Source organism: Photinus pyralis, unplaced genomic scaffold (assembly GCF_008802855.1).
Source record: "Photinus pyralis isolate 1611_PpyrPB1 unplaced genomic scaffold, Ppyr1.3 Ppyr1.4_LG4, whole genome shotgun sequence".
Lineage (NCBI taxonomy): Eukaryota > Metazoa > Arthropoda > Insecta > Coleoptera > Lampyridae > Photinus > Photinus pyralis.
Window position 1 is genome coordinate 37,759,692 of NW_022170511.1, and position 27,350 is coordinate 37,787,041.

At 35.2% G+C, this 27,350-nt stretch overlaps 1 protein-coding gene and 1 long non-coding RNA gene across 15 annotated transcripts in view; one reads left to right on the top strand and one right to left on the bottom strand.

The window, feature by feature from the left end:
* LOC116169925 (cell adhesion molecule 2-like) overlaps positions 1–25,017 on the top strand; it is a 216,968-nt gene extending 191,951 nt beyond the window's left edge. For 6 of the 8 annotated variants that reach the window (XM_031486136.1, XM_031486139.1, XM_031486133.1 and 3 more), the window contains exons 4-6: positions 364–762; positions 23,872–23,972; positions 24,956–25,017. In XM_031486136.1, the coding sequence (XP_031341996.1) occupies positions 364–762; positions 23,872–23,963 (491 nt within the window). In that variant the 3' untranslated portion in view covers positions 23,964–23,972; positions 24,956–25,017. Of the gene's footprint in view, positions 1–363; positions 763–11,522; positions 12,895–23,871; positions 23,973–24,955 lie in introns of those variants that run through there. The other 2 variants (XM_031486134.1, XM_031486135.1) reach the window with 2 other exon arrangements.
* Positions 25,018–26,609: 1,592 nt separating this feature from the next.
* The window catches only part of LOC116169928, a 74,457-nt gene continuing 73,716 nt past the window's right edge, over positions 26,610–27,350 (bottom strand). For 5 of the 7 annotated variants that reach the window (XR_004145123.1, XR_004145122.1, XR_004145126.1 and 2 more), the window contains one exon: positions 26,610–26,784. This is a non-coding gene — a long non-coding RNA (uncharacterized LOC116169928). The remainder of the gene's footprint in view (positions 26,785–27,350) is intronic. The other 2 variants (XR_004145125.1, XR_004145124.1) reach the window with 1 other exon arrangement.

Consider the following 27,350-nt stretch of genomic DNA (forward strand, 5'->3'; position numbering starts at 1 on the left):
CTCCACTTTAACCGCCCCGTTATATATCGCATGTAATTTGTGCGCTACAATTTCTACGTTAATCGATATCCACAACCGCGGTCGCATACCACCTACCCCCGCCCCCGCGATTATAAATCAAGCACGAAACTCAAACTTTTTTCTGATGTGATTTTCTAAGTTGGCTATTTGGAATTGACTACGTTTGCTCGCGAAATTCCAAATAATGCAGGGGTGGATTATATCCCGCTAAATATATTATCCACGAGAATCGTCCCATTCTCTGTAACGCTTTACAATAAGTCTTTCGCCGAACTGCTGTACAAAACGTTACCGTGTTGCTTTAACCAAACTTTCGGTTAATACATCTTCTCTTTCTTACAGCCCTTCCAGAGGAGGGACCGCGGATAACGGGCGGAAAACCTCGCTATCAGACCGGAGACACCGTACGAGTGAACTGCACTTCGGGACGTTCGAAGCCCGCCGCCCTCCTCAACTGGTTCATTAACGGCGAACAAGCCGACCCGAGCTTTTTACACGGCCCCGAAACTATAATCACGGGAAGAGAGGGCCTCGAAACCTCGATTTTGGGATTGGAATTCGTCGTGAAACAGAAACATTTTCGGAGAGGCGACATGAAACTGAAATGTTCAGCGACGATCGCCACAATTTATTGGCGTAGCAATGAAGAATCCGTTGAGGGTGAAAGGCCGCCCAGGGCTTCGGTGCTTGAGAGTCGCGGAACTGTTGCACCGGCCGGTTCGAGAGCCGATCGGGTTCAGGGTGAGTTTATTTTTGCTTTATTGCATGTTTGCTCACATTAAAGCAGCTTGTTGTGCTTCTATACGCTTGGTGTAGTCTCAATGGCACTGATTTTTTACTTTGCTTACAAAGTGTCAATTGCGGCTCTTTTGTAAGGTTTAAAGCTGACAAAGAGAATTTGGTTTTAAATTCAGATACGAGTGCTAATAATACTCGACGCTTTGTTAGAATCCGAAGCTCGAAACTGACCTACCGAATACGACTGCCGCGAGCACTTTAGAATCTACAATGCAAAGGAATTATGAATCACCGCAAGCACCCCATTTGAGTTATGTTTAATACGAAGGATTATCCATTGCCTTAAAATATAATTGCCAATTGAGCAATTTTCACCCTATACCGATTATGTTCGCATAATGCCAATCACTAAAAACTTTTCTGGTAAAATTGTTAAGAAGGAAAAGAGGTTCCTTGTAGTATTACTCAGGACAAATTTTAAAAAATGGTTTTTTAAAGGGATGTTTATACTCGTAGAATATTTCAGACGAAAGGAAGATTTTCAAATACTTGAATGAGAAGTTTCTCTAAAAGTCTCCCGAAATTTATAAAAAGGTCAAAATTTAGAGGTTCGAAATTATTTTCCAGATAAATGCTAGGTTTAGTGGAATCTGAAAGAATTGGTCAAGTGCAGTGCAATGAACGTGAATTTGTTTTTACGTATTTATTTCTCTATGTGGATTTGTTTCTTAATTGAATTATCGCCTTAGTTCGTTTTTGATTAGCGGAGCGGGACTTGATCAGTTAAAGAATGAATGATCACATATGTCCAAATTTGGTTAACAAGAAGCCATTTTGTAGGTGTAGTTTTTTAATGAAGAATAGTTGGGTTTGGTTTTGGAGAATTTTTGAAATGCTTTGCGTAAGATCACAGAGGTGAACAGTGCGTAAATCTTTAGGGATAATTAAAAGTAATTTAGAACTAGATTTTGAACTAACACTTGAGAACCCTATAATTAAAACCCTAAAAGAGAATCCAAGGTAACCTCTCTTTTTTGATAAAGTAAAGTATACGTGCATCTTAAATGAGAGAGCTAATTATAGATGAATGCAACAATCGTCGATGGAAATTGTAATATGACAAATCACCGAAACCTAAAATATACACTTCTATTACGGAAAATTCAAATGGCGGTACTTACGCTAACAAGAAAAAAACGCAATTATATCCTCCACATTGGAGTTTTTAGGCGAATCCGTTCACTAATTATTCCAGTATTTCCATTTTTATGAATCCAGGGCCAGAGATCAATAAAATATGAAAGGAAAGTGTCAATCGAAACTCAGTGCGCGCTAAAATTGCATGGTACAAATTCCAACAATAGATGGAGCCATCTATTCAAAAGTTACGAGGATCTTTTAACCAAATATACCGTGAACATTGAAGAATAATCATGATTCTAATGAAGAAAATAAACAAACAACCTTTGATCCTTGAATTCGTAGAAATCGATGGCTCTTGGCACGTTGGCTCTTTTCGGTTTCGAGTTAAAACGAGGAACAGACGGCCAGACGGACGGACGGACAAAACCATTACATATGGGGAAATTCTTTTGAAATGATTTCAAACCGCTAAAGCCGATTTACAAATAAGAATTAGTTTAACAACAACCTTTGCTTATTCTTAAAATCTTTAAGTGGGCTTATTATTAACGCACGTTTAGGTAGTTACGTAGTCAGAGAAGGTGTTAATTACTCTTGTTTATTATACTCACCTTCTCCCAGATTCAGACCTCCTAGATGATAGTGTTAAGATTTGACGTTGTGTCTTGTGGTATTTTAAATTACAACTTTAGAGGTCGTCGTCTGTCAGTTCTTTTATTTGAAGCACAGACAAATTAAATTAAGGACACCGTAAGAGATAATTAGCTTTATTCCTTAATTAACATTTTGCAAATGAACTATTTTCATTTACATTCCACACAATTTTCCAATAAATGCGCGATGGAAGAAACAATCTCCCTCGGCAATCAGAAAGCGCACGGGCGTTCCAGAGAATACTAAAATGGCGAGATTTGGTCATTTAAAAAACCTTATGCTAAAAGATATGACTTAAGGGAATGCATTAGTAAGAGCCAATTTTTCGTAGCTCATCCTCTGAATAAAATAATCTGATCAGACTGTGGTCGAATTTCTACCAACGTTGATCAGGCCTGCATCGGGGGACAGACTCGCGGTCTTAAATTATTAATTTCTAATATAGAATCGAGATTCAGGTGTTCCTGGATAAATTGTAAACGAGTCAGTGCAGCTTAATTTCCATTAATAATAAAGCACATGTACAAATCTGTACTTTTAACTTTAATTTATCAATTCCGTTCCTGACAAATGGCCCTATCACTTATTCATATCAGACCATGGACAGATACATATAGGATTATACCTATTTGCATATATTATCTCTGTTAATTAATGTTAATTAGAAAGAATTTACCTTGTAGTGCAGTATTCCAATAGGTAGTGGTTCTGGGTGTTTTAAATTACAGAATGCAGAAATGGCATTGAAATCTCAACAAATTAATGAAATGGGGAATAACGCAGTATTTTTAACACTTAAGTGTATAGGCGTAATTAAATGGTTTTACACAAATTGCTTGTTCTAACGATGGAATATAGTCCTTATAGGATTTTTGGAAATTGTACCTACCGCTTTGTAAAAAACGAATATATACAACTTGTAATTAAAGCAGTATTTATGATTGGATACATATTGGTAAATGTACAAACAAAACGTAATGGCATAATAAATAAAATTGTTACCGTAGTAAACTGCAAAGCTCTGTTGTTACGTGAACGTGCAATATACGACAATAAAATATTAAATTGCACACTTTTGGGATCGTACTAAGTGTAAATTACAGTAAATTCCGTCGTATGTAATTTTGCTCTCTACAAATCTATTGTGAGTATATCCCGACGTAATTTCACACCAGCCAGCAGTACGAAGTTTTACCGCACCTGATCCGCCGACTTTGATAAAACATCTCCGACATAGTAGTAGTAGGAGGAAAAATTCCTAACCGTTTAATATAACATTTGAGGATGGTATCGATCCTTGGTATTCGTTACAAGTAGGTTAAAGGAATGGTACATGTTTTATTGGAGACAAGCCAAAAAGTATTCATAAATAAATTCCCTCTACTGCAGCAGCGCTCAGTAAATTTACGACATGCACGAGAGATCTAAAATAGAGAAGGGAACGTTTGACAACCCTTAGATTGTGATACTATCAACACACGTGTTCCCCGTGGCAGGGACAACGTTATCAACGAAAGGATAATACCGTCGACTCGTAACTTTGCTGAACTGACGCGTGACTTTGTTTCTAGTGTCACAATACTCGTCCTACCGTCCAAAAAAGGTTTTGTTTAAATACCTTGCCAGTGACCCTTTTCGACTTGAACTTTTATTTCCTATTTAAGGATTTCTTATCTACTTACCTTGCAGTAAAATTTTATTTCACAGTCTCTCGGCTGTGTCTAAGAAGAGTACCGACCTTTCATCGCCAAAGACTATCGATTTAAGACGAAATGGTTCTGTTTCCGTCTCTTAACGTTATTATCAGCTTAAAAGTTGATTTATATTGAATAAGTGTCCATTTATCACCGATTGCTTCGAGAAAATACCAAAAACTTAACTCTGCAGCCATCCAATTCGTGCGATCATGCAGTTGTCTGCGATTTTGTTATATATCTTAGAATTTGTGTGTAAAATTACGTTTTATGGGAAACATTAAGTTTGATGCGTCCCACTATCATTTGCTGTGCGTATGAAAAACTTATGTTCAATCTTTTGATCACGTGCGGCAACTGACTAGTTCGATGCTCCTCGAGAAAAATAAATAAAAAATGAGTTATATGAAAGTATACATCAACATAGGATAAAGTATTTGACGAAGGAAAATGGATACACTGGCTCACGGTTGTTAATACTTTATAAGCTGCTCTATTTAGTTATAAAATTTCTAGTTACGTCACGTTAACTTATAAGATTTTCTTATATCTGAACAGTCTTGAATTTAACGCTCATTTCGTAAACAGTTTACGTGTATTTTTTGAAAGGCTCTTTAAATATCCACTTCGTCCGCTTGGAAAGTTAATTGTGAGGGCTATTTTGGATAAGGTACTTACGATAAAGGAGTTAAGTGTCACATTCATGTTTTTTTAGGATTTACTCGATCGTGTAAGGTGGGCTGACTACGTGTTGAAAAGTGTGCATTTCAATAATCTGACGATTTGAGGGTAACGTTGCTTTGAAAATTCACTAATTGAAAATCGCATTGATTGAGAGGAAATATCTTTTAATTGAGTGGAAAGGGAACTAGGTTTTGATCGTGTTAACGCGTCATATTTCAAGAAAACCTTGAGTTTCGTTTTTTTCTTGAAGAGTAGCAGAAATTTATATACTCACATTTATTTTAGCTCTTTTTAGCCAAATGCATAATCTAAATTGGCATCTATTTCTTCCGTTGGACTTTCCATAGTTTGATAGTTCAGAACATAATACAGTTACGAATATCTCAAGTAAAACATTTTGACAATTGTAAAAAGATAAATAATCTATTTCTGTTATCGTCAATCTTTGACAATTCAACATTAGTAAAAAAACTTTTTTCTCTGAGGAGCATCGTTATGTAAAGTGGTAACATTCACTAAAAGGAGCAGAAAACGGTGCAGCAGTACCCTCAACAACAAAAATTCTTCAGTAATTTCCCTTTTATTTTAAATTCTCGACGTAAATTGAAGGTATGGTCCATGATCTCTGCCCGCTTTGACACAGGGTGGTTCAAATTCGTGATTCACCATTGGGATCTCCGTACTGGTGAAATGTGCGGTGTAAGTTAAATCGGGTCACAATAATTTTGTGAGTAAAAAATTTTTTGAAAATAGATAACTGAGAAATCACCGAAAAACTGAAAATGTCAAAGTTTCTTTTCATTTTTCCTAGCATATGACCGTTTGCGCCGACAAATTTAAGGGGAACTTACCTTAACATCTCATCTCTCATTGCCTTTTAATCCCTCCGTGAAGAAAGTGACGCTTTGGTATTTTAAATAAAAGACAGAACAAGTTTCTTGGGTACGCCTGTTCTAATCTGCAAAACTGTCTCCCCGAGTTTCTGGTCGTATTCTTCTACTCCCAGGTGACATACTGCTATGACTCTTTTAACTTCGGACCATGAATGCAATGTCCCACGCCGGAAATGAACCACACACAAAACACCACTAATTAAATTTCTCCCAGAACCCAGCACAATAAAAAAAATTTTTTACTTCAAATTTCAGATTCAAACTGAAGTGAACTTTGGGTACGGATCAACAAAATTAATCTTAATTAAGCATGAGACATCTATCTGAATCGTAAGGGGATCGAATAAACACACGATTTGCATTTCACACAAACAAAGTTTATTCTACACACAAAAATGAAAGTAAGTGAAGTAGGCAAATTTTACGCGGAATTATCGTATCTAAAATACACAAACAATTTTTTTAAATTAAAATGCATCATTATCTCTAGATAACTACATCAATCTATTATAAGAATAAACGAAGTGCCCAATAAATCAAGCCTGAGCTGTCACATAAATGATTTAACAAAAGAAAATTAATAACGAAAATTAGAGATGAACTGTAGACTTCTCTCGTAAAAGTAGGTTTTAGAACAACTCTTGCTTTATCGTTAATTTTATTTGGCTACAGAATAGGTTAATGTAAATTTACACCAAGTTCGCTCTAATCCGTACGATGATTTAAATTAATAGATGACCCAATCAAACTCTTTTACAACTGCGTAAAGGGCGTGCTTTAAGCTTCAATAAGGAAGATTTCGGAAAGTAAATCTACTTTTTCAAATTCAGAAATTGAAAACCTTTCCAGGGTCGTCATACTAAACGATGTCCGGGGTGAATTCTATGCTTCTCTTTTAGCCACCGTAAAGCAAGATGGTCTCCGACCTTGGAATCAGTTCTGTTGATTTCAAATGCACCAAAATTATAATGTCTCATGATAAACATTGCCTGATTGATAATTTCGACATGTCCCAAACATGTCATTGAAATTCCGCCGGTCTTAGTAAAGACCTCACGAATGAAACAGATCGAGAAATTCTAATCGCCCCCCCACCCCCCCCCCCACCCGAAATATTTCCAAGCGTCTAAAGGTGCACGTTTTCGCATTCCCACAAATACAAAATACCGCGGCGCAACTTCTCTCGTAAAACTGCTACCAGCACTCGAAATTATTTAGATTCTCGTGTTTAAAAAAGATATAGGAATTTTTTGTATTAACATCAACTATATTTTCGATTGTGCTTCCCAACGGCAACATTTTCCAATTATAAATTTGATAACCTACCCCAAATTAATTAATTGAATATTAAATATTTGTGGCTTTCAATTTCAGAGAATGTTGCGGGATGTTAAGTTTTAATTTAATGAAACAATACAAAATTCCCGTTTTGTTTGCCGCACATTTAAGGTTTTGCGCAATTTTTTTTGACAGGCAATTTCATTATAGAGCGTTTTGTGATAAAAAATTTCTTTTGTGTACTGCATATACCGTCCGTTGTATGTATGAATGTTGAATTTATATCAAACGCGTATAATAATTAACTTAATTCTTATTGACGGAACATGTTATATCTTTTTTTATTCGCTCGCTTGTGCCCTCTACTATTTTCACTTCACTTTCACATTTTATTGTCGATGGAAACATTATCGTATAACATCCGAACCTAAAGAAAAGGTACACTTCAAATAAATGAAATGCAAATGGGGGTACTTACAATAAAGAAGAAAAAAATGGCAATTATATCCTCTCTAGGGAGTTACAGGAGTATATGTTCACGAATTATTCCAAAATCCCCAATTTAATAAATCCAATGTCCAGAGATTAATAAGTTATGGATGATGGCAATTAAAATTCCATTCGTTCTCAACTAACTCTTCAGCTATTGGTTTTAATGGCTTGTGTCCTGATAATATTCTCCACAGAAAGACCACCCGCATGGTCAGTGGTTGGCTTGTACACTTGAATCACTAACATGTGCTTTGGCGCAGCGTTAAGCTTAAGAACCATCTCTACCACAGCCATGAATTACTTTTGTTGACACCTGAAAAGTTCCTTGATGACAATAAACGCTAATCCGTTTTTCCTTACTTTTTTTCATCACAATTTCCCTGTCTCTGTCTCTTCCATTTTGTTTTACTTACTCTAATTAAATCCAGTCTGCCTTTTAACCATTTCTCGCTGTAGCTTTTCTTCCTTTAGTAGACTTTCATTCTCAATTTACCTTTTTCCTTCTCCTCATTGTTTTTCTTGACTGTACTCTTCCTATACTGTCCACTACGGAGATACGAGTTGGGAACTATTTTAACACCGGAAAATGTAATATTGGAAGAATCCATATTTCTCTGGCACCACAATGGAGTGGTTGTCCCTGGCCTTCTCCATTCCGACGCGTGCTTAATTAGACCGAAATTATGAACTAATTTTCATTTCTGGCAACCCGGTGCTTTTATCTCGGATTTATTTCCAAATTTTTCCTTTCCGTAAAGCAATAAAAGCATGTGAAAATCTTCTGGCCGCTGTTCGTCCATCCAGCAAAATAAACGCCTGAAAAGGAAACGAATGTTCGCATTATATAGGTTTCACTATATACGAAAAGGCCTAACGACCAACGTTTGTAAATTACATTTTCAGACAAAAATAATTTAACGATAAATTAGGTACACACAATTTTCTTTGCATGCGAGCGCTTCATAAATCTTTTACTTAAAAATTGCATTTGATGTGAGTTATGGGAATAATCGGGGGCGACCTGACTGTTAACGTTTTCCGGTGCACATGCACGTTCTGCTTCTGCTAAAATCGTAAAGGGCTCATGATCCTAACTATAATTTATGAACAATCCAGTTAGAGTGCGTACTATTTATCATGCGCAAATTTCACCACCCTCTAAATTTATTAATAGCGTCCAAAAATATGTTTTTTTTTTACTTTTTTTAAATAAATATCTGAAACTCTTACCCTGCATTATTACTAAAGAGAGGATTGTTGAAAAGGCCTCCTCCGTATTTTTTTTACTTATAATAAGAGGTTGGGTACATGTTTCGGAAAATAGTCATGTTTTAAGTGTATGATATCATACCACCTGTTGCTCACATATATTGGCCCATCCACCAATAAAGTTGTTAATTTGTTACAAAACTCCATTATCACTACTTCCTTACCCCCGAAAAAATCTATAAGGAAGGACGTGTACTATTCCACATATATTTGGTCAAATAGATCGTAAATTTATTCACAGCTTGACCGAGCTCAAGAACTGCATTAAAAATAATAACCAACCCGTCAGTTTCGAAACAACCACGGACCACAGGGCCCTACATCAACATCCTCTCAGAAGGGATTTATATATTTCATTTTATGGAAATATTTATCGCAAAACAAGGACATTCTGAACAGTAAGTGATCCCTCGACTGTCTTACGAAAAATACCCTAATCGTTGATTATAACAAGGTCTGTGAATTTTTAGATTCGTTCCATAATAGTTATTAATTATATGAACATTATAGCGAAACTCGTGTAACGTTAAAACCACGAGGCGTAAGATACTAAGACAAGTTTTATAGATAGCTTAAAAATCAAGAATCTCAGTCAGGACAGAATTTACGCATAGGCTGAGTAGTAGTGGTGCAACAGACCTCTGCTTCCGCTTCTGCTATTTTATAACGGCTGTATACCGGCATTTTTCAAACTTTGGGTACGGGTCAACAAAATTAATCATAATTCAGCATGATACTCCTATTTGGATCGTTAAAGGGTTTTGAATACACACACGATTTACATGAATTAACGCAAGCAAAGTTTATGCTAACACAAATCAAATTAATAACAAAATTCTAACAATCAAAGTGTACAATAATAAAGTCCGTATTACACAAATTAATGAGATCTTACATTTTTCTGTTAAAAATCGCAAAACTCCGGGCGCACTATATTTTTTTGTAACTCTTTGGGGCACAAGGAACTGCATTGAATTAGACTGGCTGGCCAAAACACGAACGATGAAACGATGGATGCTCGAATAATACAGATAAACTTCAATGAAACTCTTTCACCCAAATTTGACATCTTCTCAAGCTTTCGCTCTACTACTTTGTCTAAAATGTTATAAACTTGACCACCGTACAAACTATCAAAATTACGAGGACCAATTTTGTGTACACTAAAAAGGCAACCTTGGAACAAAATTTAGCGCAGAACGCGCCCCTTGTAAACTTTCAACGAACAGCACCACGGCCTCGAATTTGGTAATTTGGCCCTTGTTACACCAACTTCAGTATATAAAGTCACTTTCCCACTTTCCAAAATTTAGCGTCTTCTTAGGATTCTGGCAGGTCTGTTACTCTTTACTATTCTTTTAATCTTCTTGGAAACTATGGATTCTTTAAAATTACCACGAGATAAGCACACGGTAAGCTGCAAAGTAGAGGTGGGTCGGGGTGCATAACGTTGCCCACTAGCAAAAATAAAGCAAGAGCGAAATGGGCCACGTGGCGTTAATAAGCCCCCCCCCCCCCCAGGTACGATCATCAAATTAATAAAAATGGCTAGAGGGCACCTTAATTAAGCGTTTTTGCCAACTACTCCAAACACACTAATAGCACATTCGTAGTCAATCACCCAAACCAATGGTTCCTGTACAAAAATTACAGGAGAAGTCTTAATCAAAAACTTCTTAAGCCGCACCTAGAAAATTACCGGCTACCCCGGCTACTTCATTCTGGCTACGGGGCTGAGGAGAAAACCACATGTAATTGTTACACGAAATGCTTTTTGACTATTGGCCACAAAGTTTGTCAAATATCCGAGAGATAGGAATGGCTATGTTTTTAATTAACGACGGGTGATCGCCGAACAATTATTAAATAAATGAGGTGGTTATAAAATAAAATAATTGGATGTGAAGGACCAATTACAAAACTCGATGTTGTTATTTGCGTGGAAAATCATAGGTTATAGCTTTAATTACATAAGGTAGTAATGTGTGTACTTGTTAAAACTAATTATTCCAAAACTAGCAAAAAATGTAGCTTACTATTTACCCGTTCAAAAAATCTCAGTTACAATAATTAACCAAGCTAAACATTTCGCGTTTACACAAAACGATATTTACTCGCAATTACCTAAAACGTCCAGCAATGAATAAGAATGTGCGCAATCATCGTTACCTACATTTCAGTTCCATACAATGCGTTATTGTTCGCTCACCTATAAACTCCTTTCATTATAAAATCTCGTTGCAAAAATAATAAAAAATTCAGAAACATTTTGCAATTTATAACATTATGCAAATTCCGAGCAATGTAAATTTTTAATGGGTTTCTCTCTTTTATGTTCATGCATAAAGGCAAACAAAAATTTCAATACAATTCCTGAATTGTTCTGATGATATTAAACTGGCGCTTTGTTTACGTTGAAGAAGTGCACCTGGTAATGGGTAGAGTGAAAAGCGCAGTTAATGATTGAGTGGTTAAAGTCATCCTAGAGATATTGTGTTTCATTTGTGCACAGGCGTTAGCGTAGGCAATTTTATTGTTAGAATTTTCGCATGATCTATGCATGTTTTCGCACTATCGATTTTCCTTTTGAGCTTTGTGCTTGTTTGTGTCGTGGTTTACTAATTTGTTTCTTACTAAGTCCGTTTTTGTGTTACAGCAGCTGGAAGCCACACCACCATCCTTCCCCGTGTCCCCATTTTAGCATTGTGCTCCTTTGTAGTAATGGCACTGTCATTAAGGTAACTATGCTGCCCGTGTCGAGTATTAAAGTGAAAGCCAAAGACATAAGTGAATGATGGTTTTTACAATAGTTTTTCACGTACATTCCTCATTGTGAATTAATCCTTGTTTTGCTTGTGGGTCAACGGTTTTTGGATTTCGTTATAACTGCGGGCTTTTGTTTCATTTTTTTTTTATTTGTACTGTATAAACCGCCAATTGTGCAAGAAAGTGTAAAAGCTTATTGTATTTTTGAAAATTCGTTTTACTAGGTAGTTTCAAATGGCACTAATATTTTGGAATTAACTAGCTTTCATGATTTAATGTGTACATATAACTCAAATTACGAAAAAGTGGTCTATGTTTGTAATAAAATAAAAAAAAAAAACAACAATCAAAACATTGTCTAGTCGTACTTTTCTGACCCAGTGCGTCGTCTGACCTCTCGCGATTTTTAACCAAAACGTTCCTTTACGACTTTGTTTGCCATTCACGTAGTGCTTCCTCGTAGTACTTGCAAAGTATTTTTTTACAAAAGGCGAGAGGTTCGGCAAACGCTTATTACTAAGTCGTCACAAAATTAGTCTTAATTTAATCTTTCGTACACTCGATGATAATAACTTTAGGTAATTTAATATGTGATGTTACTAAAATTGTATAAAAAATTATCTAGTCTTCATCATAATAGGTATCGACTTATTCATGAAACTTTTCAGAATGTTTATAGATAGTTTTCATATTATTCACTGAAAAGCTATAACTGTACAGGCGTCAAAGCGTAAACGCAAATATTAGCAAAGCTCATGTCAGAAGTCCACGCATATCCCTCGACATATCCCCGTAATTCATCCCCAGTCTCTGACTAGAGCGGTGCGCTATTTGCACGCTTCGCTTCTCTTTTAATGTAAATACTAAAAAAAAATCCCTGTGATCGAGAATACTTATACAATTATTTGTTAATTAATGTAAGATGTAACTCTATGTAAGTTAAACTAAAAATCGGTTTATGTTTGGGAAAAGTTTAAAGAGGAAAGTGAGTTTTATTTGGCTAAGGTTTGATTATTTCTGTGAATTTATAAATTATGTAAATAATATTGTAAGAAGTATTTAAGGAAGGCAAATCGTATTATATTATAATCATGGAATTCAAACCGAAATTAAGTAGAATATAACAGAGAAATTAGTGAGTTTGTCAATGAAAAAGTGAGACACTGGTAGCTTTTATTATGTTATTCGGTTTGAATTCAAGATCCTAAACTTACATTCAACTTGTATGTATTTTATTTTAAAAATAACATCCAAAAATCTAACTGAATGTGTTTTGTGAACCTGTCTCCTTTTGTTTCGTAGGTGGAGGGAAAATAACCTAATACAGTTAAGTTGGAAAGGTAAGTTAATCTATTTGAATGCATGCTTCCAGGATTCAAATGATTACTATTAACTATATACCATTCAATTGTAATTGTCCCGGTAGTAGGCCATGCTAGGGTGATGAGCAGTTCACAAATAAATAGGTACTTTTTTTATACCTTAACTTTACGGACTAATATTGAACATAATAATAATGTTCTACGCCAATTAACTTAAACCACTTACATTTTAACACACTTAACCTAAACAAAAAGCAAACTAAAATTATTTAAAAAAAGATGTGTTGCAAAATGGGTATTTATAATTATATACCCCTTATCAAAGATGGTAGGTACCTACCCATAAAGGGCAAGTGGAACGTCAGTGCCAGATATATCTATTCGTGATGTCAAAAGACATTTACTTTCAATGTAAAAGCTTAATTATGAATATTTCGAACATGGTATAGGAAGGTAGGTACCTACAAAGGGAAAATGCAATATTTCGGAAAGTTTTCTAAGGGCTTGAATCTTCTTGTATTATATAGCATAGATTTTGAAAGTATGCTACGTGGTCTTCAACTGTTTATGTGTAAAGAGGCTCCTCTTCATTAATCCTACCAAGAAACCCCGATAAATATAGCATATTTCAACTTTTCTCTAACAATTTGAAAATGCAAGGTTTCATTCAGAAATGCATATCTCTTAAACTAATAGCTCAATAACTACCCGATATAGGTATACATATACAGAATATGAGTAAAAGTGGCCCTCTACACTCATATCTGGCATCAGAAATATTAGTTGCAACTTGCAATTTGAAAAAATGAAGTTTCTGACATGTTTGGATTGGTAACTGAAAAATCGCAGCAACTTTTTCAAGACTTTCGGCGGTCACTCAAAAAATTCCTTAGACTTTAAAGATTCGAGTATTAAATAGGACGATCACTTATGTTAAACGGTTTCAGGGATATGAATTTCTGAATGGACCCTTGCATCTTCAAAAAATTTGAGATATATGTCTAAAACTATGATGATAGGTAGGTACTTAAATTTTAATTGCGTTGGATTCAAAATAAACTAACGCATTTAGATGAAAATAGAAAATGCTAGGTTTCTATTAATAAAAACCAAGATGACACCACTTCCGGAAGGAGCGCCGTCCGGGTCCGGGTCCGAGTTTTACCCACACCCTCAACAACCAGGCTGATACCAAACTGCGCTTGAGTGTAGTTCTTGCTCCCGTAGATCAGCAAATTTCTGTTAATCTTATTTCCGGCGGGTAGCTTACTATGACTTTCATGAACTTATTACGTTTATCGGCCGAATGCTCTTTTTCGTTCATTGTTTCTGCCGTCGTTTGTCTTAGAGCAGCTCTGCTCTGTAAGTTCCCAGTGGCGGATTTAGATTTTTTGCGCCCCTAGGCACACCGAAAGATTTGCGCCCCAAAATAATCTTTAAATTGCAATAAATTTTAAAATAAAAATCAAATGATAACACGAAATTTTTAAAACTAATAAGAAAGGAATCTATGTACCAATTCCAATTTATTTCATAATTTTAATTAAACATTTGTGTCATTTGTAACTTGTTAGGGGTTTATTTTAAAACTGAAAATGTTACCTAAAATAAATATAGTGCAGAAAGTGCCGCCCCCTAAAGCTGCCGCCCCTAGCCACGTGCCTATATGTAAATCCGCCACTGTAAAATTCCTGTTTGAGTTGTACTTGAAAAGTGCCTGATGATGTCTTGCTCTCGCCTTTTTTCTTCTGGGTGTTAACTGATGAAGTAGGTCTATTCAGTGTTTCCCCTTCTGAGTTCGTGGTGAGGATTGTGATTCCTTTCCATGTCTTAGCTGTTGTGTAGTGACTTCTAGTTCTTTTTGTATGAAATTCTTGAATCTTTCCTTAAATTTTGGAACTTTGACGAGTTAACCGTTCCCATTCATTTTCCATACCATAAACAAAAATTTTGATGCCAAAAAAACTATTCCATTACCATTGTTTCATTGGAAGTATCTGAATCATTATCGGTGCCCGATTCTGACTCAGATTCCTCAAATGAAATAATGAAAAGTGGAATGTTTTCAAACGAAACATTTCCCACATATTTCACCCAGTCTGCCGAAATCAGTTTTTCACAATGCTTACACAAATGTCAGAGGGACACTTTGAAAGAGCTTTAAGTCATAAATTTGTGACCTTGGATAGCTGCCAATTTATACGCTTGTTGTAGTGATTTTTACAAAACCCCATGCAATTTCAATTGTACTCGCAATGTTATGGGGGTAATTTAAGAACTTCGTCCCTATTCTTTTCCAAAGATTCGTCACGTAACGTTTGTTATGGTCTTTCCTAACAAGTTGACTTAACCTCCAAAGATATAATTTTTGGTAATGTTGCCCTCTATGGTTTTTTACCTATACCTTTTGATTCAGAGGTCCAATCGACAAAATACGAGACGTTTTGGAATCTACGAAGATCAATTAATAGGAAACAGCGCTTTCCCGAACATTTTTGGGGTAGGTAGTCGACTGTCTGTGAATGTGCTAAGGCCTATAACTTGGGGCGGAAAAATGAATTTTCTGAAATCGAACGGTAAAAAAACATTTTCTTATAGATTTTGGCCTGTAGAATCCACAACTGCTAACAGTTTGAATATTGGGCCACTAGATCAAAAGTTACGGCCCTTTGAATTTTTTTCGAAATTTTTTTGCTTAGGTATAACTTTTGATTTAGAGGTCCAATCGAGAAAATACGAGACGTTTTGGAATCTATGCAGCTAAATTAATAGGAAAAAGTCTTTTCCCGAAAATTTTTGGGGTAGTCGATTTTCTGTGAAAATGTAATAGGCACTTGCCTATAATTTGCGCTGGATAAATGAATTGCCTGAAATCGACCGGAAAAGATTATTTTCTTATAGATTTTGGCCTGTAGAATCCATAAGATTGGCCGTTACTAGATCTCGGAAATTTGCGTATTTTGATGCTTATCATTATTGATGCAAATCACCAAAATTTAATCAGTTAGTTTTGGATTTTTTAAGAGGGTACAAAAATTGTTAACGCGTTCATTGACATTTAAAATTATGGGCAATCATAAGAGCTTTAAATCACAATAATAACAGAATGCGAAGATAAGAATGTTGCAAAATGGGAAAGTATTCATTTCAGTGAGTATTCCGGAGTTCAGGAGAATGTATTCATATATGGAGTAAACATTCTGAATGTGTCGGTAAAAGTGTAAAAATCCAGCTTCAAGATATTCAACTTTACGCGTTATTCACAATATCAATGGGTAGGTACCAAAATGGTATGTCAAAAAATTGCAAGAAAAACGAAAACGGTTCGTCTGAGACTTACTATCAAAAACGCTGCAATTTATTCGAAAGAAATTTGGTTACTATTTTTCCCTTAATAATCCCTCCAGCCAAAAGTTTAGGGGGGAGGGGGTCATATTACCCTTGGCGAAATATTTAGAATATAAAATTACCAACCTTACGGTTCTAATAAAATAAATATTTTCTATACAAAAATGAAAAAAAAACAGTTTTTTAAAATCACTTTTCAAACATACTCATTTGAAGATTGGTCCCACGGGTCAGTAAGTGTCCCTCGCCTACAAGTGAGTCATTTAATTTCGAATGTAGTTTGTTCAAAATGTCACAAAACACAAAAAATTAATGATTTAAGTCGATATTTTATTTTTACCGTTTCAAACCTTCCTATTTTTAACTTGAAAATTATACAGGAGAAATTTAGATCCCAAAGTGTTTATTATTTATGCAATAACAGTAACGTGTAATGAGATTTAACCAGTGTACAATTAGTGTTGAGAGCAATTTTATCTTTTTTTTATTTCTCTTTTGATATCTACCTAATTTACAATCTAGTTGATCCCTTTGAACTATCAAGTTCAAGAAACTTTGATATTAGAACTAATCTTCAACTGGCAATTTCAAAAATTCTATAAAATCCGACAACTTCATTGAAACCTGACCTACTATTTTTTCTTCCCACTCTTTCAATATAAAAACTTACCATGCCCGAATATTCTTCACTGGAATATCCATACATTGCCTTATTTCAATAAAATTGTTTCTATGTATAAATGACTGCTCGAATATGTTTTTTAAGTGGTTATGAATCAATAATTTAAAATTATCATCTCTAACAATGCTATCCAAGCCAGCTGATATGTAATTTTCAGCAGTAAAATTGAAAGATTTCAACGATTCATTGGGCCTCTTGTCATTTAGGTATGCACGAAAATAATGAAATTTCTGAATGCTGGTAATATTTTCATTATTATATTAGAGATTCAAAAAATTCCCTAAACTCTAGCCACTATTCATATTTTCTATCAAACTTGGCTAACTAGTAGAATGTCATTGTTAGTGTACAGAAATACAAAGAAGAAACCTGTGACCTTGGGACATTTATTTCCCAATATTGCTTTTTTAAAAAGAAAATATTTGAAAGCTAGTTTTATCAGCTCTAATTTCGAAAGCCCAAACGGTTTAACTTTGTGAGGTATTCGGGTTAAAAGTGGCCATTTCAAGCTAAGATCAAATTTCTTGTTTATGATTTCTCGATAATTTTAAATCATTTGAAGCTTTCGATTTTAAATTCATTTTTTTGAATTCGCAACGCAACTCGAAAAAGTGACTATTCCAAGTTAAGTCGGAACAACAAGGTTCTTTTTAAATTGTTTTTATATAAGACAATTGCACTCCCTTTTAGGTGTGAAATATTTCTTCATTTTGGGTTTCATCCTAGTGACTTATAATGGGCCCTATATCACTCAGTAACTTTCTCGAGGACTTTTTCGCCCTCAATTTCATTATCGATAGTTCAGAAATTTTATAGCCTAGTAGGATTGAGAATCTGCTCTAACTTTTTGACTTACTGTTTCACCTTCAATTACAGATAATTTTTTTGGGGTTTTAGCACAGTCTGATTTAGACGGGTTTATATATTACTAGTGTTGCAGATTATAATTTATATGGACGCAATTTTTTTTTACTACATCGCCATCAGATGCTCACGTAATAAGATTTTCTGTCCACATGGAGTTATGTATCCTTAGCGGCAAATTTGTTGTTGAGGTAGGTAAAGTAGTGGTAAAATAGATTGATGCATAAATATTTAAGCAAGTACCTACCTAGCATAAAATAGAAACGGACTAAAGATTTACACCCATAAAAATTTCGGTGGTCGCAATGGAGACTGGCACAAACTCTCCACTTACAATTAGATCTATTGAAAAGCTATAGTTTACTTGTAGGCGGTTAATATGCATTACGTTTTAATTCGTTGAAAAATTAACGCTTAGTAATGGAGTCTGACGCAAGTTTCGACCATATAAATTAGTAGCTATAGAAACCTTAATAATCCATTACACGCACATACCCTTTAGAGGTTCTCATTGTAATGTGGACATTAATCATTCATAAGAGAAACTGTAGTTTCATGTTGATGTAGATGTACTTCAAAATAGGCAAACAAACCGGCTTATTACATAGTGAAAGACGTTGTTAAACAATTACCATCACATGGTTGACATAGAAACAATATATTGTCACAAACAGTCGCCAATTGCAAGATCGAAACTGCTAAATTGTTTAAATAAATACAAGATTTCGGCAATAAAAACATTGGTTTATAGCTATTTAAATTTGAGTCAAGCTTGTGTTGATGTAATATGTTAGGATTTCATAACCGGGACTGTTCAAAGCATTTGATTAATTGTAATGCTGACTTGTAACATAGGGCTCTACTTTGTAAGCTGGTGGGGAAATTCAGGTGATTGTACGAATAATTTATGTTTGGAGATTTTCTGTTAGAAAGGAGGGTTTTCGCGTTAATTGAGTTCGAGATGACATATGTGTACTTGTACATAAGGACTGCAGTTTTTGTGCATTGCGGTTAATTTTATTTTCCCGATATTGTCGTGAAAGCTTTATTTTCATGTGTACTTTATATCGGGAAATTTTAGTTTCCATGACTGTGGCAGTACCACTTGACTTTTCCTGCCTACTGCCACTTTACCAGACTCCTGTCAAAACTGACATTAATATTATTAATAACTACGGGGATGGCCTTTGATATTAACAAGTTCTATATGAACATTGAAATTTTGTTAAAAAAAGATCATTTCTGGGAGAATGTAATACAAAGCTCGTCAGTAAAATGGCTCTACTTGACTCGGGATGCCCCCAAGGTGGGGTGCTATCACCACTTCTGTGGAACTTTTTGTATACAGGCTCCTCTGTCGCCTTAATGACAGTGGGTACTATACTCTGGGGTATGCGGATGATGTATCCATACTTATAACCAGCAAATTTGAGGCTACTTTATGCAGACTTATGCAATCAGCTCTTACAGTAACTGAAGAATGGTGTAAGGAACACTCTTTGTCCATCAACCCGACAAAAACGGAGCTAGTTCTGTTCACAAGAAAAAGAAAGGTAGAGGGTCTTCGAGCTCCCCTGCTATTCCAAAAACACCTCCAAGTTTCAGAGTCAGTGAAATATCTAGGAATCACACTCGACAAAAAACTGAATTGGAGCAAACTAAGTGTGGTGTCACACTATGCGTTTTTACCGCTCCCGCCAAAACGCTCCTGTTTGACGGGATGATAATATCACACGTTATTAAATGGTACCAGTCACATATATGCGTTTTCGCCGCACCAACCGGATGCAACCGCGTCCTGCTGCCGCTGCGCAGGATGACATGACAGCCCCAATGACATGAAACCACGTGTTGTTGCACGTTGGTTGTCATCCAGGGGGTCAATTTTTGAGATGCGATCGTTTTTTTGCGAATACGCAAAGTTACGTGTACGTAGTTACGAATGTCAAGAAAACAATCAATTTTTGAGTGACAGTTTCTATTATTCGCAACTTTACTTACGATCATCGTAAAGATGCGATTGATAGATTTGACAACACCTGAATTAAAATTGACATTTCGCAAAATTAAATCTAATTTCGTATTTATTCTCATTCCATCTGTTCTATGGTTAAAGAGGTGTATATAATTGTACCTCGTTATTATAATGGACAGTTTAAAAAAGAGAGGTGCAAATGATTCCGAAAAGCAAAAAACTATGCTGGTGGAATATGTGAAAAATAAAGGGTACCGCTCACTAGAGCGAAGCGGCGCGTCGACTGGAGTATAGGTATAATGAAGAAATCGATGCTTTAATAAAAAACGAAATTGCTTCTTTAACAAACCATTACATCTCTATTGTTGCCTTTGTTGTTTTGTGGAGATTATTGTAACGGCTTTCTGGAGTGTTTGGTTCCACATTATTAAAAGGTGTTAACAACCAAGAGCGAAGGGGATATCCCGAATCTCCTGTAAAGAATAAGTATTTCCCCAAAGTGTAAGGAACTACATTTATTAATAAATGTGTCACACACCCAATACTAATCGATGTAATTGCTGCATAAGACCATGGACATTTGATTGATTCCATAAATAGGAAAACTCAATTCCTCAAAACCTTCCCCTTTGAGGAATTGAGTCGTCTATTTCCTATATGGTTCATCACCCCATTTAGAGAATGGATCCACATGGAGTTTTTTCTGATATAGGTACCTATATCTATATGCATCGTTAGTACCTACTTCCCGGATACCTTGCGTTCACATTTAGAATGTTGAGGCTGCTGTCACATATCTAACAACATTTTTGTAACGTTATCCACTCATCTTCCATTCTTTAAACTTACCGACTGCACATTAATAGAGTGGTAACCATTTCGGTTTATATATAAATATTCAGGATGCTCCGGATCCTCAATTTTCGGAGGAAAAATGGGCACATGCGTGCAGTCTATGCACCCTATAGTTCCCGGAAAACCAAATTACGTAAAAAATCTAAAATCTTGAATGGCCAAAACGTTTATCAATTCTTCTATTTTCGATAAAATTTTTAAAATTGACGATCAACTGGTCACTATACTTTATATTCAAAGCAAAACGCATTCGAATATCAAATTACGCCAGCTATCTACCGCTGGCAAAAAAGCGAAGGATATTTTAAGAGCGCGCAAAGAAACGTGCTGTCAAAATTTGAAACAAACTACTATTCGTATTGTTCCGTATACGTTTCCCATTTGCGAGCGCTCAAAAATTGACCCCCTGAGCGTTGCAACCGGGTGTTTTGTTAGGTTTACAATGTTTGATGTCGGTTTATTCATCTAGTGCGTGCATGCAAAAACTGCACTGTGGGAAAAACAATCTAAAGAGTATGTAGACAAAAGCTGTAGGGAGAAATCATGGGTAGAAATTGAATTTTTGGACATTCGGTAATATACAAAAAAATTTTTCTTGTTCATTCGAATTTTTTCATAAAACTTCGCGAACCTATTAGTAGATTCTCGTCCGGAATTAAAAGGATCAATCTAATATTGACAATATATCTGCTTTCGCAATAGCCCCTCCGCCTCAAGCGCATAAACCATCTTTAACAATAATTGAGACATGACACTACTTAGACTGCCAAAATATAGCAAAAACGCATCCCGTTAAACCGGAATAGTGTGACAAGTAGATCTCATCCTGTCAAACCGCATCCGTTTTAGCGGGAGCGGTAAAAACGCATAGTGTGACACCACACATATCCAGCTCAAAGCCGAAAAAGCAAATAGGGCTTTCTGGCAAAGTCGCCGCGCTATTGGCAAACTTTGGGGACCATCCCCGAAGTCTGAAAAATAAGGGGTTGTTGAATAGCAGAGGCATTGAGGGGGGCCACTCCCGAATTCTGGGTGAGGCGATCAAACGACTGCCTATCCTAGAAGGGAGATCGGACTCGCTCACTCCTCAATTCATATTAGGGAAAAACTATCACATCTTCTTTTTAGCAGCGTCAGAAAGTCGAGAAAAATTCACCAATGTTTTGTTAACATTATTTTTTGAAATGTTTGAACTTTAAAGGATCACGATCCCAATGCCGTAGACGGCAAATAAGTAGTATTATAGGGTATAGGCCAGGTGACCTGCACCTGTTTCTGTTTATCTATTAATGTAGTTATTATGTTACTTACCCACTGTAAAACGTAAATCATTTGTATATGACTCGCCTGTAAGTGCGGTTGTATGTGTTCAATTCGTGTGAAGCAGAAACTATTTCGTATGTTAAGGGTGAGTTTTAACTACTTTCTTAATTTAAACTTGAGTTCCTTTCTATTAAAGGTTTTAAGGGTGAAAATATTTAAAAAATGTACTAAATACTAAAATTTACGTGCGTGCGAGTCATAAATAATTCATTTCTAAGAACATGTGCTCTGCTCTTCGGTAGGACATCCTGCATAATTACCAAGCAAAATGAGTGTCGAAGGATGTACTTTCAATTGAACACCAAAAACCTCAAGTTCTCTAATACCGCTTGCTTTTAATCAATTTCTATTGGAATGAAAAACACATTATCATTTGGAAATTAATGGAATCGATTGCACACTCGATTTCTAACGTTATCAAAACAATGCACAATTTGGGTAGAGCTTTAAGCATCTTAAAAGATAAAAAAAGCCATGGAAACGACTTTCCCTTTAGAAAACTAAAAATTTTGTACGTCAGATTTTAAGCTTATACAGTCATTGTGGTAAATGGCGCGTGCATCAGAATGATACGAGGTGATGCTTATATAATGATGATACGTGCTTGAAATGTTAACAAAAAACCAGCGCAGTTATGTTTAGAGACACTTATTTCGTGTGTGGCGAAATTACATCCGTTCGTTTGGTCACAGTACAAGCACTCTGCATATCGATTTATAACAATTCAGTATTACTGGATCGTTTAGAGTGAGCATTTAATAAACTACCATAATGAATTTGTTTTAAATACACATTTTCACATTGTTTATGGGAATAAGAAAGCTGCTACTTTTTAAGTACCCTGTACCAATTTTCTACCGGACCATTTCTTTTCATTTGCCCTGGACTTTTGCGAAATTTTGAAGTTATAAAAATGTCATGGTTCTAAATTATTTTTCAAGCAAACATTGGTCTTGGTTGATGTAAAAGAATAGATTGGTTGAGTGCAGTTCAAAAACCGTACATTTATTTTTACGTAGTTTTTCAGTAACTTCAGAGGCAACTAAATAGCGAAAGTCCAACTCAGGTTCAGAAGGGGCGCCTATAATTGCACTTACTGACCAAGGGATTACCAAATTTTAGCCCTTTAAGACAAACTTATTCTGACGTATTTTAACGATGAGAATAATTCCAATTGGCACATTGGCATACACGTTTAGGATATAGAAGCGACCAGATTATTCGACTTTTGGGAAAAATTGGTGTGAGATATGTTAGGCGACCATTTCGTCCACATAAAAATTTGGATTCGTGTTTTTGGGGTTTCGCAGTTATCCGTTACAGTCCAAGTAAAATTATAAGATCAAACGAACTTACCTTAAATGATCTTCGATCTTGATTATATGAAAGCCCCGTTGAAGAAAATGAAATTGTCTTACTTCCGCTGCACTTTAGAAAAACCACACTTTTAAAGTGAAACAGTTCAAGTGTGACTAGAGTGCTTATTCTGGAATGCTTCCGAGTTGTAGAGCCGAAAAATTCCCTACTACCAGGGAAAGGTGTCTTTGATAGGAATAAAACATAGGATACCATTACTGAGATACCCAGTAAAGGGCTACAATAAGTCCTTCTGTTAATAATTTTTTGAAGAGTCCTCAGCAATACGGTAAAGGGAGGGAAAGCATTGAAGGAGAAACACTCCAATTTGGAGTAGAAGTATTTACCGTGAAAGTTTTCGGATTTTTGCTCTAGACACGAATTTCTTGCATTTTTTTGCCAATCGATTATCTAGCAAATCGATATCTGGAACACAAAATTTTTCTGCTGATATTTACATTTTTTATTTGGTAAACAGACACATAAACATTTATTAATTGTCTTAACATTACAGATATGAGTACGATCTTCTACATCGAATTCGAAACTGCTTATCGGTCGTCAATCAGGAAAACATCATTCGAAAGTCACAAGGTCCACAATTGACATCTTTGGGTGAGTTATAATTGTCTTTTTGCGTTCGTTGACTTGATTTCGTTAGTGACCCTTCGCAGTTTTTTAAATATTGAGAACTAATCTGCTAAAGCCAATCATTTAACATGCATCAAAGCAAAACTGGTCACAAGAAAATACATATTTTTTTCATATTACCAATATCTCAGACACATAGGTCAACATGTTCTGAAACGACATGTGTCTTCAAAGGATTTCAAATGTTCATTCAGAGGACTAATCGAAAAAGTACGAATCGTTTTGGATTCTACGCACCAAAATTAATAAGAAAAAGTGTTTTCCCGAGAAATTTTGGTGTAGTCGATTTTTGGCAAAAAAGAAAGGTTGTACACTGCCTTTTTTTGAGGCACAAAAAAAAATTGTCTCAGATCGACCGGGAAAAAAAATTTCTTATAGAATGAGGCCTGTAGAATCCACAATTTCAAACAGTTCCAAGATTGGGCTACTAGTTCAAAAGTTACGTCTATAACTTTTGATTGAGAAGTCTAATCGAAAAAGTACGAATTGTTTCGGATTCTACGCACCAAAATTAATAGGAAAAAGTGTTTTCCCGAGAAATTTTGGTGTAGTCGATTTTTGGCAAAAAAGGAAGGTTGTACACTGCCTTTTTTTGAGGCTCGAAAAAAAAATTGTCTCAGATCGACCGGGAAAAAACATTTTCTTATAGAATATGGCCTGTAGATGCCATAATTTCAAACAGTTCCTAGTTCAAAAGTTACAGCCCTTTGAATAAGAAAAAGTGTTTTCCCGAGAAACTTTAGAGTAGTCGATTTTTGATAAAAAACGAAGGTTATACACTTGCTTCTTTTGGGTCGGAAACAAAATTGTCTGAACTGTTTGAAATTATGGATTCTACAGGCCAAATTCAACTGATTTGATCTAATTTATTTCGTTAATATCTCAGCTCTTTTGGGATACATACTTACCCATCAAAAGATCTTTTTTAATTCAACTTCACTTTTTAGGCGGTGTCAAGCAGTACCTACCTCCATCACTAGCTATCTAAAACGACGACACTTTTCCGATGCGAAGACCGACGGAACTAGTCACCTCTGCAGTTGTCAACAAAGACCAACATTCTTAGGTAGGACAATGAAATCCTGTCTACACGTTTACTGGATAATCTTATTGTTGTAGGGATTGAGTACTATTCACCATCACCACTTCGAATTCGGCGCTGTCATCATCATCATTCCGGTCCATCCGTAATCCAGATTTACTCTAAGGTAGCTACTAGTCATATACGTATTAAGTTATTTATTTTTTAAGTTATCACTGTTACAAGATCTTTGTAATACAAAAAGGAAACTTATTTCCTTTGTTCATCTCTAGAATAATATTGTACTGCCCTGACTGCACTTTGCTGGCAGCTGGCTATTTTGTTAATTAACAAGGATTAAAAATTCAGAATAAAAAAGTTTAAAATTTTATTGTTTTTTTAAAACATTCCTTTTTACATCTTTTTTGAATTCAAAAAACTTTTTTGAATAACTTTTTTAATCACTCCTAACTTTTTTGAATCACTCCTAACTTTTTTTTGAATCACTCCTAAACTTTTTTGAATCACTCCTAACTTTTTTGAATCACTCCTAACTTTTTTGAATCACTCCTAACTTTTTTTTGAATCACTCTTAACTTTTTTGAATCACTCCTAAACTTTTTTGAATCACTCCTAACTTTTTTGAATCACTGCTAACTTTTTTGAATCACTCCTAACTTTTTTTGAATCACTCCTAAACTTTTTTGAATCACTCCTAACTTTTTTGAATCACTCTTAACTTTTTTGAATCACTCCTAACTTTTTTGAATCACTCCTAATTTTTTTGAATCACCCCTAAACTTTTTTGAATCACTCCTAAACTTTTTTGAATCACTCCTAACTTTTTTGAATCACTCCTAACTTTTTTGAATCACTCTTAACTTTTTTGAATCACTCTAACTTTTTTGAATCACTCTAACTTTTTTGAATCACTCTAAACTTTTTTGAATCACCTAACTTTTTTGAATCACTCCTAACTTTTTTGAATCACTCCTAACTTTTTTGAATCACTCCTAACTTTTTTGAATCACTCCTCCTAACTTTTTTGAATCACTCCTAAACTTTTTAATCACTCCTAACTTTTTTGAATCACTCCTAACTTTTTTGAATCACTCCTAACTTTTTTGAATCACTCCTAACTTTTTTGAATCACTCCTAAACTTTTTTGAATCACTCCTAACTTTTTTGAATCACTCCTAAACTTTTTAATCACTCCTAACTTTTTTGAATCACTCCTAACTTTTTTGAATCACTCCTAAACTTTTTTGAATCACTCCTAAACTTTTTTGAATCACTCTATACTCGGTACTCGATACTTGTTATTCATCCTAACTTTATAGGCGTGCCTTTGCACTTTACCAAAAAATGACTACTTCAAAAATTACCGCGTAATATTTATTTACAAAAAGTCAATAAAATGGCACATTACCTGCGAGGAAATACCTATTGAAGTACGAGGCCCCTTTGGGGATTTAAACGCACACTAGTTCCTTGGTATATATTATGTACTATTGTGAAGTTTGTTTAGGAAGGGAGGAAATAAAAGAAAGCAATGTTCATCCCTTTTCAGGAAGTACTACCCTTGTAATGTAGTAGATACAAAGTTGTCTACTTTAACTTATATATAGGTAGACACCAACGCCTTCGCCAACGCCCTATTACAATCCATTTGTAGTAATTGTACTACGGTAGTCCGAGGAACGATCTCAAACGAAGTGGAACAGAAGGTTATCTTTTTAACTTCCGGTAATCTTCCTATAAGAGAATACAGATGAGAATACAGATAAAAACCAAAAAAGAATGTATCATCTAGGACATCTAGGTTACTCACCCTGACGAAGAGGCATTTGTCACACATGTGAATACTTTCTTCATAAAACATTGCTGCCAATGAAAGTAAGCTGTGACAAATCGACCGTTTTACTTCATGCCCTGAGGCATTCCCTATGTCTAGGGTTGCCATCTCAAAACTTTGCCAACTAGGACAGGAAGCGTGAAAACCCCGGATTTAGGGATTATAAACCCGGACATATCAACTGAATTTTATAAAAATATTGTCTAAGAAATAGTCTTTGAAATTCTACTTTATTTTGATCACTAACTAGCGAGCTGACTAGACTGTTTCAATATTCAATAATAATATAAAGGAACAAGGGATTAAAACGAGTTTTTGTTCCTGAGAGAATGGTTTAAATTTAATATTTTTTTAAATATTTTTAAGGGAACAAAAACTAATTCAGTGTTGATTATACTATTTTTTCCAATACCGATCGATTTAAATCCATTTTTCTTTTTTTTTACAAGAAAACAAAAATGAGGGA